Genomic DNA, 15,854 nt, shown 5'->3' with positions numbered 1-15,854 from the left:
AATGGTCCTTTCAAGGTCACATCAATACCGCTGAGGATTTTCTTTATGAATAAGAGCACATTTATGCAGTCTTGAGCGCTCATCCACCCTTTAACTTCTTGAAGTCCTTCTTGGATCTCATCTCCTCATACACAAAGTGTTTTCCGAACTGTAAAACATTTGCAGCTCCAATGCTTGAACGTGCTCATTAGAAGGATGATTTGAAGTGGACCCCTGCAGCACAAGTAAGCTTTTTGGAAGTAAAATAATTACTGGTAGCAGCACGGTGACTCAGCTGTAAAGCGTTGGCCTCACAGTTCTAAGGAGCCAGGTTCAATCTCGGCTCCGCCTTTGTGGAGTTTGCATGTTCTCCCCCTGCCTTGCGTGGGTTTTCTCCAGGCACTCCGGTTTCCTCCCACATCCCCCCCAAAAAACATGCAACATCAATTGGTTGCCCCCTAGGTGTGATTGGGAGTGCAACTGTTTGTCTCCATGTGCGCTGCGATTGGCTGGCAACCAGTTCAGGTGTACCCCGCCTCCTGCCCGATGACAGCTGGGATAGGCGCCAGTGCTCCCCGTGATCCTTGTGAGCATAAGTGGCTAAGAAAATGGATGGATGGATGGATGGATGGAAAGATAAATACTGGTGGAGAGTCCTACACAGCGGAGGTTCCTCATCCAGAAGGACAACAGACATTTACATGTTCTGACAGATCCAACTCCATATCGAAATCTCATTCAAAATCTTTGTCAAGATTTAAAAATGCTGTTCACAGACACTCTCCATCCAATGTAACACAGGTCAGCTATTTTTCAAAGAATAGGAAAATCAAGGTGGTCGGTTCACACCTAAAAACGTTATAAGGGCTGTAATTGCACCAAAAGTATTGTGTCAATCGCAGTCTTGGACTTGTGCTCTTTTTAAAAGTAACGGGATCAGAGAATCTGTAAGAACTTTAATAATATAAGAATTTTTCATTGCCACTTCATCTCCAGAGCGGAGCCCCTCTAGCTCAGTGGTTAGAGCACTGGTTTGGAAAACCAGAGGTTGTGGGTTCGTGTCCCACTGGGGCCTCCACTCCCTCAGAAGGGTTGTGTCAGGAAAGGCATCCGGTGTAAAAAAAAAAAAAAAAAAATTGTGCCAAACATATGTGTGTTCATCTGAGATGAAACGCTGTGGCGACCCCGAAAGGGACAAGCGGAAAGAAACTTCATCTCCAGAGTAGTGCTATATTTTGTACTGTTGCCTTTAAACTGCACAACAACTACACTGTAGTTTATACAGTGTAATGCCTAACTGAAACATGGTAGATGACACTGGGATAATGGTAGTTTTGTGTGAATTTTCATACCATAACTAATGCACACAACGGACCACATGTTCCGACATGCGGCGAAGCAAAGTACATCTCGATCCAATGCGTTACAGTTTTCTGCCATTGCAGTAAATGTTGAATGGCAGATTGAATGTAGCCTCTGAGTTCACGATAGAATTTCTCAGTAGCTCAACTACTAGCAGGATAATAAACTGAGGTTTTACTGCTAGCTATACTGGCGTCATCAAGGAACCAAGTAAAAACAGCAGATGTGCAATCATTTTTTCTGGGTTACCATGACATATCCATCCATCCATCCATTATCTAAGCCGCTTATCCTCACAAGGGTCTAGGGTCTAGAGCCTAACCCGACACCCTGAACTGGTCACCAGTCAGTCGCAGGCCAGATATCGACACCATCACTGAGCGGAAATTTATCCCACGCTCAAGTACCACAACACCATCAGTGACGCTTACCATGACATACGCAGGCACGGGGAGAACATGCAAACTCCACACAGGCAGGTTTGGGATTGAACCCGGGACCTCAGAACCGGGAGGTCAACGCTTTACCAGCTGATCCACCGTGCCGCCTATATTATATTATATTATATTATATTATATTATTACAGAATTGTTGAAATATTTACTTATTTATTAAAAAAGAAAAACTGAAATATCACACAGCCATAAAAATTCAGAAACTTTACTGTGATCATCCTTAAAGGACGCTGACACCTAAAACATAAAATGTAGTATGTTTTTAACCAAAAATGAGCATCCGGAATGGTCCCATCCATTTTTTTTCCCTCTTCATACGTTTCCAAAAGACCCGATTCGTCGTGAAAAATGGATTGCACAGGTGCAAAGAACGAGAGCTTTGTGAGTTCTAAATGACAAGCGGGTGTGTATAGAGCTATTAAAAAAAAAAAAAATAGTTGCGGGGGATGACGTAATCCTTCCTTCAGACGGTAACAAATGGACCTCGTCATAATAACTTATTAAAGTACGTTGGCACATTTGAGAACAATGTGTTCAAAAAATAGACAGGGAGCCGTCTCCAGCGTACACGGAAGCGTGTTGCGGCCGGCCACGCGTTAAACTTCGATAAAGCTATTTGTATGCGACCAGACTTTTTACGCTTTCAAATTCTTCCGTGTAAATCTCGACGACTTACTCACCAGATACACGCGTGGACCCAGTTGGCCACGACAAGCGGAAGTGGATCAACAGTCCCATTTCTTATCGGTGAAAACATCTACTTCGGCATTTAACGTGGGTTCTCTCTGCCAAGTGTCTCTCATTTTTCCACGCGCCTCCGTTTATTTTAAAATGTACAGATGGCTGTCAGTGGGCCTTTAAGATGGTTCGAAAATATTCAATGGAGTCCAGGTGTGTTGGATTTTACTCATTGGACTTGATGAGGAAAGCCACATACCTGTCCGTGTATAAGACATGAAAGCTCCGATCACATGTCAGAGCAAATGAGAATCACGAGGTCGTAGGAAGTGCATGAAGAGCTCGGAGACAGAATTGTGGAAAGTCACAGATCTGGCCAATGTTACAAAAAGATTTCTCCGGCACTTAGGCGTTCCTAAGAGTACAGTGGGCTCAATAATCCGTTTGGGATTTTTCATTTTTAAAGATGTGTTTTGTTTTATAATTTTGGCTGGTAGAGGTCTCAATGTGGATTCAATATAAGTTTCAGGTGCTAGAAAATGAAGAGGAGTCAGACAGACACTGTGCTTTCAGGAAATAGCTACCTCATAATGCACTGAGGCCTGTACTGTCACCAGTGATTAAAATGACTAAAGCCCTGTTAAAATGATTACAGTGCTTTGCTTTTTATGAGTCCACATAACAGTATCTTATTCTTCTTCTTTACCGTTGTGGCACGCACCAAATGGGAGAAGCCGACGGCAACTTCTACCCCAAGCGATGCTCAATACATTAGTCAACAATGTTAACAATATGAGATGGTAATACTATTGACTATTTGTCACAGTATGCCAGTAAAGTGTAAATAATTTCTACACCCACAATAAATTGCTGACACATCTTGAATTTAACTTGGATGTGCACCAGATTGCCTTTGTTTTGATAGCATAGCCTTTGCATCAATAGCTACTCAGAGTAAATGTAAAAGCTGCAGTGTGTGGTGAAACAGAATATCCCACCCACGTCTAATTAATAATTACATAGCCTATTCTTAGTCGTACAATGATGTGAATGTATTTACAGGCAATAAACATGCCTCTGTGGATAGAATGATATGATACATTGTTGGCTGCGACAGACTATTAGGATATGGTGACAAGATTAAGGCCTTTTTTTTTAAAATGCCACCCAACTTCCGCCTTTGATGGTATCTTTTTCTTTTCATGGCTGACACATAAAAGTTGTCCTTTCCAGACGTTATGACCTGAAGTTTGTGAGTGTGAGTTTTCTTCACTCCACTTCATTTATATCAATCCCCTTGGGTGTGGTGCTGTCATATTTTTACGCTGTATGGCACCACGTTTTGCTCACTGAAGAATTGATGTGCTGTGGGGAAATGGTTTTCTGTTTGGGTGGCTGGAAAGCATTCTGTGTTGACTTGTAAATATTGTTGGGAATCACTCACCAGAGTCTGCTTTCCAAGATGTTTTGGCTTTTAAGATTTCAAGGACACAAAGAGGTGAGCTTTCTTTTTTTCTTCTGACGACGACCAACATCAAATGAGATTGCTGCCAAGGAATCCAAAAGGTGTTGCGGAAGATAAATTCAGCATGAAAGCATGTAAGGCAAGGCACATAGAAAAAAGATGGGGAGCAGGCTACAGAGCATGGAATATCTGGTGGCTGCCTTGGACCACTTTATGGAAATCATGAATTCTATGTGCAAAAAATACTGGTACGTATCTGCAGTACATGAGTTCTGGACTCAGTAGCCGGTCGGAACATTAGGATCTCAAAGTCCAGTTTCCACCAAGGAGTACTGTATGGCACTCAATTTGGGGTGTTAGGGTGTTGTCAGAAGTTGTTCACCCATTCATGGGCAGGGTGGCAATTTTTTGCCTTATTGAGATAAAAGTCTCTGAGCAGGCCACAATCAAGGAAATAACCCCCCCCCCCCCCCACCCCCATTTAACGCATAAAACAAAGGGCAGCGTCCCAAAACTGGGACCGGTATGTTATCAGTTCTGTGACGTGGTGCATACTAGAGATATGTTGATTAATGAATTCTTATTGTAGAACGACTCTTACGCATGGGGTTGGTTGCATACTGACCTTTCTCCCTTTCTTCTCTTGGAAAACGCTCCATGTGTACTTGAGGCAGGCATGTCGGGTCAGGAAGGAAAGGGAAATAACTCGGTGCTAACTTTGACCTCTCCTGATACCAAATTATGGCTTCGGATTAAAACACTTAAATATTTTGATATACTGAAGGATATAATGCGTGAAAATCATGATGTCCTAAAAATGTGACGCTGCCCACGAAATTAAAATAGATTTAAAACGAATGAAAGGAAACCTAAGGGGTGGAGCAACACAGCCTTCAATTCAGTGGATTCGTTTGTGTTTATTTTAAAACATAGCAATGTAGTCAAAATATTTGGATTTTTGTTAAAAATGATCAAAACAATTTTTTGTGTGCCAGTCATTTGTGTGCCAGATTAATACTGCACGTGCACACAACTGCATTGCATCCCAATCTCATTAAAAAATAAATAATAATATGCAGCATCTATTATGGTAAAGAGAGAATTCTAGTTAAACGAGGTCTGGTCACAATGAATGTAGACTTTACAGCAGTCCTGTGTTCATGCATGCCCATGGTTATCTTGTAATTTTTGCAGAATTTCCACGGGGACGACAACTTCGTTTTAGCCTCTAAAAGACACCATAATAATTTGTTGCTCTGTATTTTGTCGGAATTAGCTGGCAGTTTACATTGTCCCTTTGAAATGAATGTGGCTCTGTTGGCATCAAGAGGCTGAAGCAGCTCTTGCCGAGCTTGAGGAGCTTCATGTGCTCGGCATGCCGGCTGCCCTTCTGACCCACCGAGCCAAGCACCTTTTATCTGGCAACCCAGAGTACGACCAGAGCTTCATGTTGTTCCGGTCAGCCTCCGGAACAACCTGGACAAGCGCATATCTCCTGCACTTTTTTGAGTCTGCACCCAGTTACCTCTGTTTGCCTATGGTTTGCCTTGATTTGAAATTTATAGGAGAAAATCCAATATACAGTACTCCTGTCCCGTGTTCTTTGATCCTGGTCCACCTGCCTTTTGCATGCGCTACAGCTCAATGGAGCCTCACATGAAACATCCAGAGGCAAAAGTCAAGATGAATTCATATTTTTGTCCATTGATACATACAGTATTTTGTGTGTGTGAGAGAGAGAGTTACGAACTACTACTGGCATTGCATCAGTGTATTTACTATCATTTGTGAGCCACGTATCGTATTGGATGGCATGGTGGAACAGCTGTAGAGCATTGGCCTTACAGTTCTGAGGACCAGGGTTCAAATCCCGGCCCTGTCTGTGGAATTTGCAAGTTCTCCCTGTTCCTGTGTGAGATTTTTTCCGGGGACTCTGGTTTCCTCCCACTTCCCAAAAACATGTTTTAACTGGAGACTCTAAATTGCCCTAAAGTGTGACTGTGAGTGTGACAGTTGTCTGTCTCTATGTGCCCTGTGATTGGTTGGCAACCAGATGAGGGTGTACCCTGCCTCCTGCCCTATGACAGCTGGGATAGGCTCCTGCACTCCCACGTCCCTCGTGAGGATGAGTGGATCAGAAAATGGACGGATGGCTGAAATAATGACTTAAAAATAACAGCAATGCCACCATATTTCCCCGCATTTGACACAGATTTATTGGCAAAGTATAAGCTTTTGATTTGATCTGTTTCACGTTAGCGGCATGATGGGACAAATGGTGAGAGGGTTGGCCTCACAGTTCTAAGAAACGGGGTTCAAATCCTGGTCCCGACTCTGTGGAGTTTGTGTGTTCTCTGGTTTCCGGTTTCTTCCCACATCCCAAAAACCTGCATTAATTGGAGACTCTAAACCTGTCATGATCCTGCCGCTCGCTCCAGCACGAGCTGTGCGGGTGTCCGCGCAGGTGCGCTGATGGGAAGGGGCACACCTGCGCCTCATGCAGCCTGATTATGCTATGGATTTATATGACCGCGATGACGACTGGCCGGCGCCAGTTCGTATGATCTTCATGTCCCATTCGTGTGCTCCGGTATCCCTGATCGAACCTGTGTGTACCGACCTTCGTCCGTTCTCCGACCAACCTTGTAAGCCTGACTCCTTCGATACTTCTGCCTGCGTTGATTGTTCCCCGGTGCGCCGACTCCTGCTTGCCCGACGTCCCAACTACCGCTGCTGCGCCGGACTGCCTGCTCGATCCCCTACCTCTGCATATAATAAACGTGTCTCTTCTTGAACTACCTTGCGTCTTCCGAGTTCCTGCATTTGGGTCCTACTCTCGTTCCGATAGGTTGTGACAAAATTGCTCGTAGGTGTGATTGTGAGTGCAACTATTGTCTGTCTCCATGTGCCCTATGATTGGCGAGCAACCAGTTCAGGGTGTCTACTGAATGCTGGGATAGGCTACAGCACTTCTGTGACCCTTGTGAGGATAAGCATCTCAGAAAATGGATGGATGGATGGATGTTGTAATTTATATATCAAAGACATATTTTCATGCTGTAGGCCACAGGTGTCAAACGCAAGGCCCGGGGGTCAGATCGGGCCCGCTGCATGAGTTTATGTGGCCCGCGGAGGGAAATCATGTGTATCAACTTCCATGATTTTTTTTTTTTTTTTTTTTTTAAAATCTGTACTAAAATTTCAAATTGTCCTATCATAAATGATAACATTGTGCTATCACAAGCATTATTGTGTTACCAAACACCAATAGTTGGAAAAACCCATTACCCTTGATTTCTGATTCCAAAACTAGTTCATACATTTCATGTGTAAATATAATGAGGCATTTCAGACTTTTTATGATTTCACAGCTATAACGGCCCTCTGAGGGAAACCGCAAGTACAATGTGACCCGTGACAAAAATGAGTTTGACACCCCTGCTGTAGGCCTTTACTATCACATTTGTTTGTTGCAAATCTTTGTCTGCTAGTTCCCCAGACATATTTTTTGCAAACATCTGTCTGAAAGAGAGTAAATTACAAATGAGCTGACCTTTGGGACCAACCATTTGATGTTGTTGGGGAAAAAACACACTGGTTGAAATATGGTCTAAATCAGACAAACACAAATTTTAGATTTATCCCGCAGATTCATAAAAAAAATATCTCACTTTCTGGTGGAGAATGGGTTGCCAGCACCTGGGGCTTATTCAGAGATATCATAACTGCCTACGGATATGACCAACAGACTCTTCAACAGGCAGGGAAGTGTGGAGCCAACGCAACAAACCAGTTAAAAGCAGGAGGACTAAGGTTTTGATGGTATTTTGCATTGAATTAAAAAATATCGACCACTAATATTCCTACTCAGTATGTGCTTGCTCTTCTTTTGACTTCCAGGAATGTGCCTCTGACACGCTGAGAAGGATGAAAATAAGAATCGACAATGCGTAACCACTTTGGCATCAGAGGCAAGGCAACTCGTCTTCAAGGGGGGGGGGGGGGGGGGGAACCTGGAACACCAGCAGGTGCTGTATTCAAGAATGAAAGAGATACTGGTGTAGGAAGCATCTCGCATCTTGATGCATCAACTCAGTTTAGAGTGCTACCCCACTAACCCACCCGGCAGGCGCTTTAATCAAAATGAAGATGCAGCCAAAGACATTTGCAGCTGGGCTTAATGGAGGGAAGCGGTCCAAACTCTCAGAGTGAATAAAAATGAGTGTGCTTGGGTCTGACACTGTGCTGCTTTCTTAAATGCTAAGACGGATGGCAGAGCTGGATATGATCGTCTCTGTCGGAACTAACAACATGACCAAGTAAAAGTAAAAGGCCACGTTCTTACCGACACTCCCCTCCTTGCTGTTGACCACCTTTCCAATATTCTTCATGATCACTGATGCAAGCTAAGTCATCAAACCACAGCAGGCAGAGCCTCATTACATGCCGTTCTGAGCCAGGTCGGGGTCAGACGCCAACACTTGGAAACTCCCAATTATCCAGCAAGTTACAGGCAAGCCAATCTCTTATTTGCGTGAGCAAATAAAACTAAAAGATTTTTTTTTTGTTTTTTTTGCAAGAGAATATTTCCAAAACAATAACAAAAAGTCACCTGTATCTATATTATTACTTGTAAAAAAAAAAAATCCAGTGCCTTCACGGATCTCTGGTGTGACTTATCTGTGATGTGAAGTGATCACATAATGGAAGTTTTGTCACACCTATCCAAGGCAGACGAGCAATTTTGAATATCTCCCCTTATTGCGTTTGATTCCTGTGGGTAGAACTGCATAATCTTGATACGACAGGATAAACAGTAACTGTTCTGATCAAATCCAGAGTTTTTGGTGCTATTTTTGTATGCTGCCTCCTCGTGTAATAAAATGAGGAATGAAGCAATTAATTTCAATGTAGGACAGAGTATACAGTATAAGCACTAGCATATGAATTATCAATCATTGATTATAGATAATTCCAGAGTGTGAAACAAAGGTGGACCCCTGCAAAATGTGACAAGATACCATGATCTTGGCATTTTGTACACGAAATGCCAATGAACGCACTTATTTGTATGCACGAGTGTCGAAACAAATAACCACGGGCGGGGGACTATAAATTGAAGCATGAAGGCTTTTGCAATCAAGGCCTTCCTTGACATATCACATAGCTCCAATATCAATACTGAAATTTTTTAATCAACCCTTCATACGTGGTTTCTGAAATCCATTTTTCTATTGAAGTGGGATACACTGTAATTTAACGTGGGGTCATGTGGGTGTTAAATAGCTGAACGCATTATTCCTTTCTGTATTCTCCTTGTTGCAATGAGGTTGCTAAGGAACCAGCAGATGGGTACTCTGACCCCCCGCTTCCCACCCCCCCCCCCCACCACCACCACCACCACCACTCCCACCAAAATTGCATGTTATTTTGAATGTAGCCTCTAAATTCAATTAGTGTGGATGGTTATTTATCTATATGGGCCCTGTGATTCTGGGTGGACCTCACTTCTCAGCTAAAGGAAAGTACACAATCAACCCTCGTGAGGATGGGAGGAACTGACGTCAGATGCAGCTCCAGTCGCGAAGATACTGCGTGAGTCGGAAATATAATTCTTACTGTTTTTCCTCCTCTACTTACATCTCTTATCTTCGTTTCACTTATTGAGCCCATCCATCCATTTATTTTCTGAGCTGCTTATCCTCACGAGGGCCGTGGGAGTGCTGAAGCCAGACCCAGCTGTCATCAGGCAGGAGGCAGGGTACACACACCCTGAACTGGTTGCCAGCCAATTGCAGGACACATGGAGACAGACAATAATCGCACTCCCAATCACACCTAGGGGCAATTTAGAGTGTCCAATTAATGCTGCATGTTTTTGGGATGTGGGAGGAAACCTGTGTGCCCGGAGAAACCCCACAAGGGCACGGGAAACATGCAAACTCAACACAGGCAGTCCTCAGAACTGTGAGGCCAATGCTCTACAGCTGGTCCACCTTGCCGCCTGGGTGGATCATGGTAAGTAAAATATATATTTTTTTTTAAATAGGGTCAAGGTAAGGTATTGACTTTCTGCACCCTCCCACCACGGAGCTGAAGTTTGACTATTGCCCATCTACGAGTAGAACAAAATCTCTTGGCGTTTTGTGTTGAGATCAGTACTTCCAGGCGGAATACTAAATCAACTTTGATATGATAGAATTGCTGTCTTTTTTTTTTACTTAAAGCTTTATATCTCATTGTACCTTTTCAATTTTAAAGATAAGTTTGCTAACATTGGTTCCTGGCTTGCTATTCTGATCGCTGGTTTTGTGAAGTGTGAATGTGTGCGTTGGTCACTAGAATTCGAACAGTTTGAATGTGACTAAAATGTGAGTGTCTTTATTGTGTGGTTTCTTTCTCACCGCTCTTCTAAGATGGCATTTTGTTTTAAGCCGTTAAAGCGAACAGTATCTTTATATGTCAATGTTTATGTATATTTATAGCCTATGGGAAAAAAAAAATCCTCCAGCCACCACTCGACGGATGGTTGTATAGTTTAGAATATTTAAGTACTTCCTGCCAATGACGAATGAATATATTTTTTTTATAAGTGGAGTCTGTCTTTATGAGTGATATCAATAAAGAATGGCTTGCTTTTTATCCCTCAGGCAATTTCCCCTGCAAACAATCTGTGTAATTAAAGACTGTGTTAGAGTTATACTTGTTTTATCAAAAACTTTGCCAGGTGGGAGTTATTAAAACCGATCTCTTTCTGGTTAGGGTTATTTTGTGGGTACATTTTCATCTATATGACTCCTCAGTGGCCAGGTAATTGTCTATTTGTTTTTTAAAAAAAAAATGTTCCACAGGATGTAATGCCATTCTATTTGTCATCTCAGCAGAAATAGTCAATCCACTGACAAGCAAGGAAAGAAATCTTTAAGGATATATTCATGAGCTATTTGAACTGTTATGGCTTTTTCACAGGACACCTTGTGAGGTTTTAATGTTAATGTTCATCTTTTTAAATCCAGCGGTTAGATTCAGTATTTGAAGGTGAATAGGAACATGCGACATTTAATCGATTATAGTTACTAAAGTAGAATTTTGGAATTTAATGCATCATACATTTTATCTTTACTTGAGTATTTATGTGCAGAAGAAACGTTACTTTTTCACCTCTACAATGATCTATCTACATGCCGCACGCTACCTTTATTTATCAATTATTGTTTGCGCAATCTATTTTTAAACGTTGGCTTTCTACTCCCACAACAGCACCATCGCACCAATCCAATGGAACTATAGTGATAGTTGACTCAAGTTCTCCAATCAAACGACACGGCGAAAATCCCGTTTCTATACACAATGTCGTCAATTGAGCTTTGTGGGCCTATCACAGTGACTCACCCCCCCCCCCCAAAAAAAAAAAAAAAAAAGAAGCAACATTTTACATTTACATGCATTTACATTTTAGATCACGAAGAACAACATCATGCAGTGCAGTTTCCTAACTGACCAAATTTCACATATTTCACCCCATCTATCTCTCTCTCTCTCTCTCTCTCTCTCTTTCTCTCTCTCTCACTTTCAGATATTTTCAGTACAATTGAAGTGCACCTATCATGAAACATCCATCTATCTATTTTCTGAGATGCTTATCCTCACAACGGTCACAGAAGTGCTGTAGCCTATCCCAGCTATCAGGAGGCGGTAGACACTCTGAACTGGTTGCCGGCCAATCACAGGGCACATGGAGACAGAGAATATTTGCACTCACAATCACACATAAGGGCAGTTTAGAGTCTCCAATTAATGCAGGTTTTTGGAATGTAGGAGGAAACCGGAAAGCAGAGAACAGGATTTGAACACTGTTTCTCAGAACTGTGAGGCCAACCCTCTAACCAGTTACGCCACCATGCTGCTAACATGAAATGGATAAAATAAAAAGCTTATACCTTATCAATAAATCTGGTCCAAAAAAAAAAAAAAAAAAACTTCATTCAGCCATTTTAGGTAATAAAGCAAATTGTGTTCGCATATGGCAGCAGGGCGTCTGACTGGTTAGCACATCCACCTCACAGTTCTGAGGACTTGCGTTCAAATCGTGGGCCTGGCCATGTGGAGTTTGCATGTTCCCCCCATGCCTGGGTGAGGTTCTTCAGGTACTTCATTTTCCTCCCATATTTATTTTATTTTTTTTACATGTGCCCTGCGACTGGCTGGCAACCAGTTCAGGGTGTGCGCCCCCTCTCACCCAAACATAGCTGGGATAGGATCCAGCATGCCTGCAAATCTCGTGAGGATAGGCGGGACAGAAGATGGATGGATATTTCAGTAACCCCCTCTGCATTTGTTGCTTTTTTTTTTTTTTTTTTCGAACCTAAAAACCAAAACGGTGGGCGGCGCACGTGGACTCCCAATGAACATGAGTTTGAACGTGATTGGTTTTGGTTGTGGTGCGACTGTGTTCCGCGTGGTCTTTTGTGTTTTCTCTAAAGAATTTTCCTCGTCTTACAACTTCTGTCTGGGTGATCACATATATGAGCACGACTGTGTGTTTTCCAATTTACTAAATAACAGTAGGGTTGTGAATTTAAAAAAAAAAAAGAGCAAGGTAAATTCAAAGTATAACTTGCTCAATTAAAGTGCCTCACTTCAGAATAATTATTTGGGGGGAAAATAACAAAATACTGTACAGATGACACTTTGTGTTTTTATGACGCTGCATTGTAAAAATGGGTAATACATCGGTAGGAGGTTTTTCCAGAATTTTGAGGTCAAATTTGGGGGTGCATATTATACAGGGGTGCACATTATACACGAGAAATTATGGTACTCAGTTATACAGTACTTGTAGTTTTTTCACTCAGTACTTTCCTACTTACTTATTGGTAATTAGTTTGAGGACTACTTTTTACTTTTAATTGAGTCGTATTGTTGTAACATAACAGCTAACAGTAACCACTACAGTGTAAAAGATGTAAAGCCTCCACGTCTGAGAAGTGTTCTAAACGTTCAAAATTGTCTCGGGTCACGATTATCTGCTCATAAATGAACAATGAAGTCTGCTGTGAATGTGTTATGTGAGCTCCTTGTGTTACCACTGCCTCTGGCGATCTTTACAATGAGACACAGTTCAACAGGAACATACAATAAATGTGTTGATTTTCCTCTTCATATTTTATCAAGCAGGAAAACCTGTTTCAGTCCATTGATATTTCCATAAACGTCGTGCATATTCTCTTCCATTGCATGTTTTTCACTGCTAACCAGTATCACTTTTGACGAGATGAGTTTTGTTCACTTTCCGTTAAATATATAGCACAGATTGCTTGGTTATTAAGTCGATACGTTATACACGGAGCTAGATGATAGATAGGCAGAGAGTTTAATGGGTAGGTGGGTAATTGCAGTGGTTGGGTAAGTAAGTAATTTGGTCATGGATATGTTATCATAATATGGAAAGGTTGAGTAGATTGAGAGATACAATGGGTGAATAGACCAATACCTTTCTGGGTGGTCTTCTTTGGAGCGGGCTCTGGACTCTCGGGCAATACACCGTGAAACCAGCGGCGGTGCAGTTGTTGGACTCCCAGGCTTCGGGAGGCAGGCCAGTGCTGTGCTGACTTGGCACCAGCACCAGATGCAGATTGTACTGCAGCCCATCTGGAGCGCACCCTCACACCTGTGCTTGTAGTCCCAAGGGTGGTCGGGGGTGCCGCGAGTGACAGCAAGGGAGGAAACACGAGGAGGCTTGGCTGGGCTACTCGGATGTTGGAGCGTTGCATGAGCAGGATGCTGCCTGCCATGAGATAGGCGATGCCTAGGCACAGCAGCAGCATCTGAGCCTGCTTCAAGGGGCAGCGCAGTCTGAAGAGCAGCACCGCCATGGCTGCTCCGGTTACACTCTCGCATCAAAGAGGAGGGCCATTTCATGGATTAGGTGGGAGAATGACAGATCTACTAACCTACTTACAACTTCATAATCTCGGCAGGGGCTGCAGCTTTGGCAACGTCGCAGACATTTAGTCTCGGTCTTTCGTTGGCGCACAGTCCAACAGTGCTGCTGGAACAATGGATGCGTCACAGCATCGAGGGATTTAATATCCCTCTTTGTGGTCACTGACTCCAGGATGATCCCTGGGGGAGACACATACACAGGCACATCACATATGCGGCTGGATTTAAAGCACAAGTGTGTGTTACTGTCGGTGAACCCATCAAAAGGAAAAGTACAGTGTGTATGCCTGGAAGATTAGACAAATGGTCCAGTTTGACTTGTGGCTTTGTGTTTGTGCCTTGCAGCATCTTGCGACATCTCCTTTGGTCTCTGCTCAGTATTTGATTCCGCTTCTGATATTTGTCTGTAATCCATAATACGGTCTGAAGAATTAGTCCTTTTTAAGATATTTTGGCGGCTGTTTTCTACTGAATACTACATAGACGGGGAAGACACTAAGCGATTTCATCAACCTTTCATCCAAATTTTTAATCTGGATTATTTTTCAGTGCAGATGTTCCATTTATTTGCAGCAGTCTCTGATGATGTGTATCCCACCGACACTATCACTGCAATCTGAGATGGAGAAAAATAACACCATGTAGTTTGGTTTTTTGTTTTTTTTTTTTAAACAGTACGTTAAACATGCCTATGAAGTGAGATGAACAGGCTGACCTCTTGTATTTGCTTTCATTTGCAGATAAATGCATAAATGTGTTGGAAAATAAGGTGCAAAAGAGATACCTGAACTAAAATGTTTATTCACAGGTTAGAAGAGGTGTTCGGAATAAATAAAAATCAATCAACAATAAAGTCCCCCTTCCTCTCAATTCTCTCGCTGCCTCACTTGCACAGACACTGCACCCACAAAAAGTAGGGGTGCGGTGCTCCAGAGGACAGACGCAACAGTTTGCTGAACAAGTTAGGTTCAACTCCATATTTGAATGCATTGAACTGCATCATCACATTGTTTGAATCAAGCGATGACGGAAGCCCGCACGAGAACGAGGCAGAGAGTGTCTGAACAGCTCGCATATTAAAGCAATTTCCGACAGCCCCTCTCTCAAACAATTGCCCACAATTGACATAAGAGAACGTTTGAACATAAAATGTACCTTCAGTAGTGGATCTCCAACGACTGCTGTGATCACTTTCTCAGGTTATGGCCGTCCTGGCTCGCTCCGGTCACCTCGGCTCACCAGCGTTCCCAAAGCCGCTTTTATATAATCTCTCGCTCTCTCTCTAGCTCTCTCCCTCCCTCCCTCTCTCTCTCTCTCTCTCTTACATGCTCTGTCTCTGAGATGAAGGCACAGTGATCGACTGTACTGCATGGTGTGTGTGTGTGTGTTCCTGTGGATGGGGAGTCAGTCTCATTTGCATCAATGATGTGGACGCGTCACGGCTTCTTCACTGTGCAAACGCGTGAGTCGTGTTCGGCAGTCCCCAGAGTGTTCAGCACGGTGCCGTATTGTAGTACCAGTCAAAGAGCTTGACTCACTACTGACACCAACAGTGAGATTTCATGAAGGGGAAGAATACACCAACTTCACTGAAACCTTTAAATGCATGGATCCCGGTTCGGTTGATTAATTCCTGCCTCACAGATCGGGGAAATCGCCAATATGTTTAGGGCTTGGGAAGCACAGAGAGTGGACTTAACCATGAGTCATAGATGACGCATCAGCCAGTCAACCGCGTGTGACCCAGTTGACGTTTCGAACAGCGTCTCTTCTGCTCGAAGAGATCAAATGAACGCGGGAAGAGCAAAGTGCCTCGTCACGGCTGATTGACCTTCAAACTAAGCCTTTAAAAAAAAAAAAACAAAAAAAAAAACAATATGGCCTGGATACAAGTGCTTGCACCGTGCCTTCAGGGACGCAACAGTGCAGCTTTTCAAATGTTCATTTCTTTGGAATGTCTTTTTTCAAAA

General features: G+C 42.9%; 1 protein-coding gene and 1 non-coding gene across 2 annotated transcripts in view; one reads left to right on the top strand and one right to left on the bottom strand.

The window, feature by feature from the left end:
• The window catches only part of wscd1b (WSC domain containing 1b), a 49,858-nt gene extending 34,692 nt beyond the window's left edge, over positions 1-15,166 (bottom strand). The window contains exons 1-2 of the mRNA XM_061804090.1: positions 15,040-15,166; positions 13,433-14,064 (exon numbers count right to left, since the gene is read on the bottom strand). Of these exons, the coding sequence (XP_061660074.1) occupies positions 13,433-13,814 (382 nt within the window). The 5' untranslated portion in view covers positions 13,815-14,064; positions 15,040-15,166. The remainder of the gene's footprint in view (positions 1-13,432; positions 14,065-15,039) is intronic.
• Positions 982-1,054, top strand: trnas-gga (transfer RNA serine (anticodon GGA)). The gene has a single exon. It is a non-coding gene; the product is annotated as a tRNA-Ser (tRNA).
• Positions 15,167-15,854: the final 688 nt, after the last annotated feature.

Source organism: Syngnathoides biaculeatus, chromosome 18 (assembly GCF_019802595.1).
Source record: "Syngnathoides biaculeatus isolate LvHL_M chromosome 18, ASM1980259v1, whole genome shotgun sequence".
Classification (NCBI taxonomy): Eukaryota; Metazoa; Chordata; class Actinopteri; order Syngnathiformes; family Syngnathidae; genus Syngnathoides; species Syngnathoides biaculeatus.
Note: the sequence above shows the minus strand (reverse complement) of the source record. Positions and strands in the feature narration are given on the sequence as shown.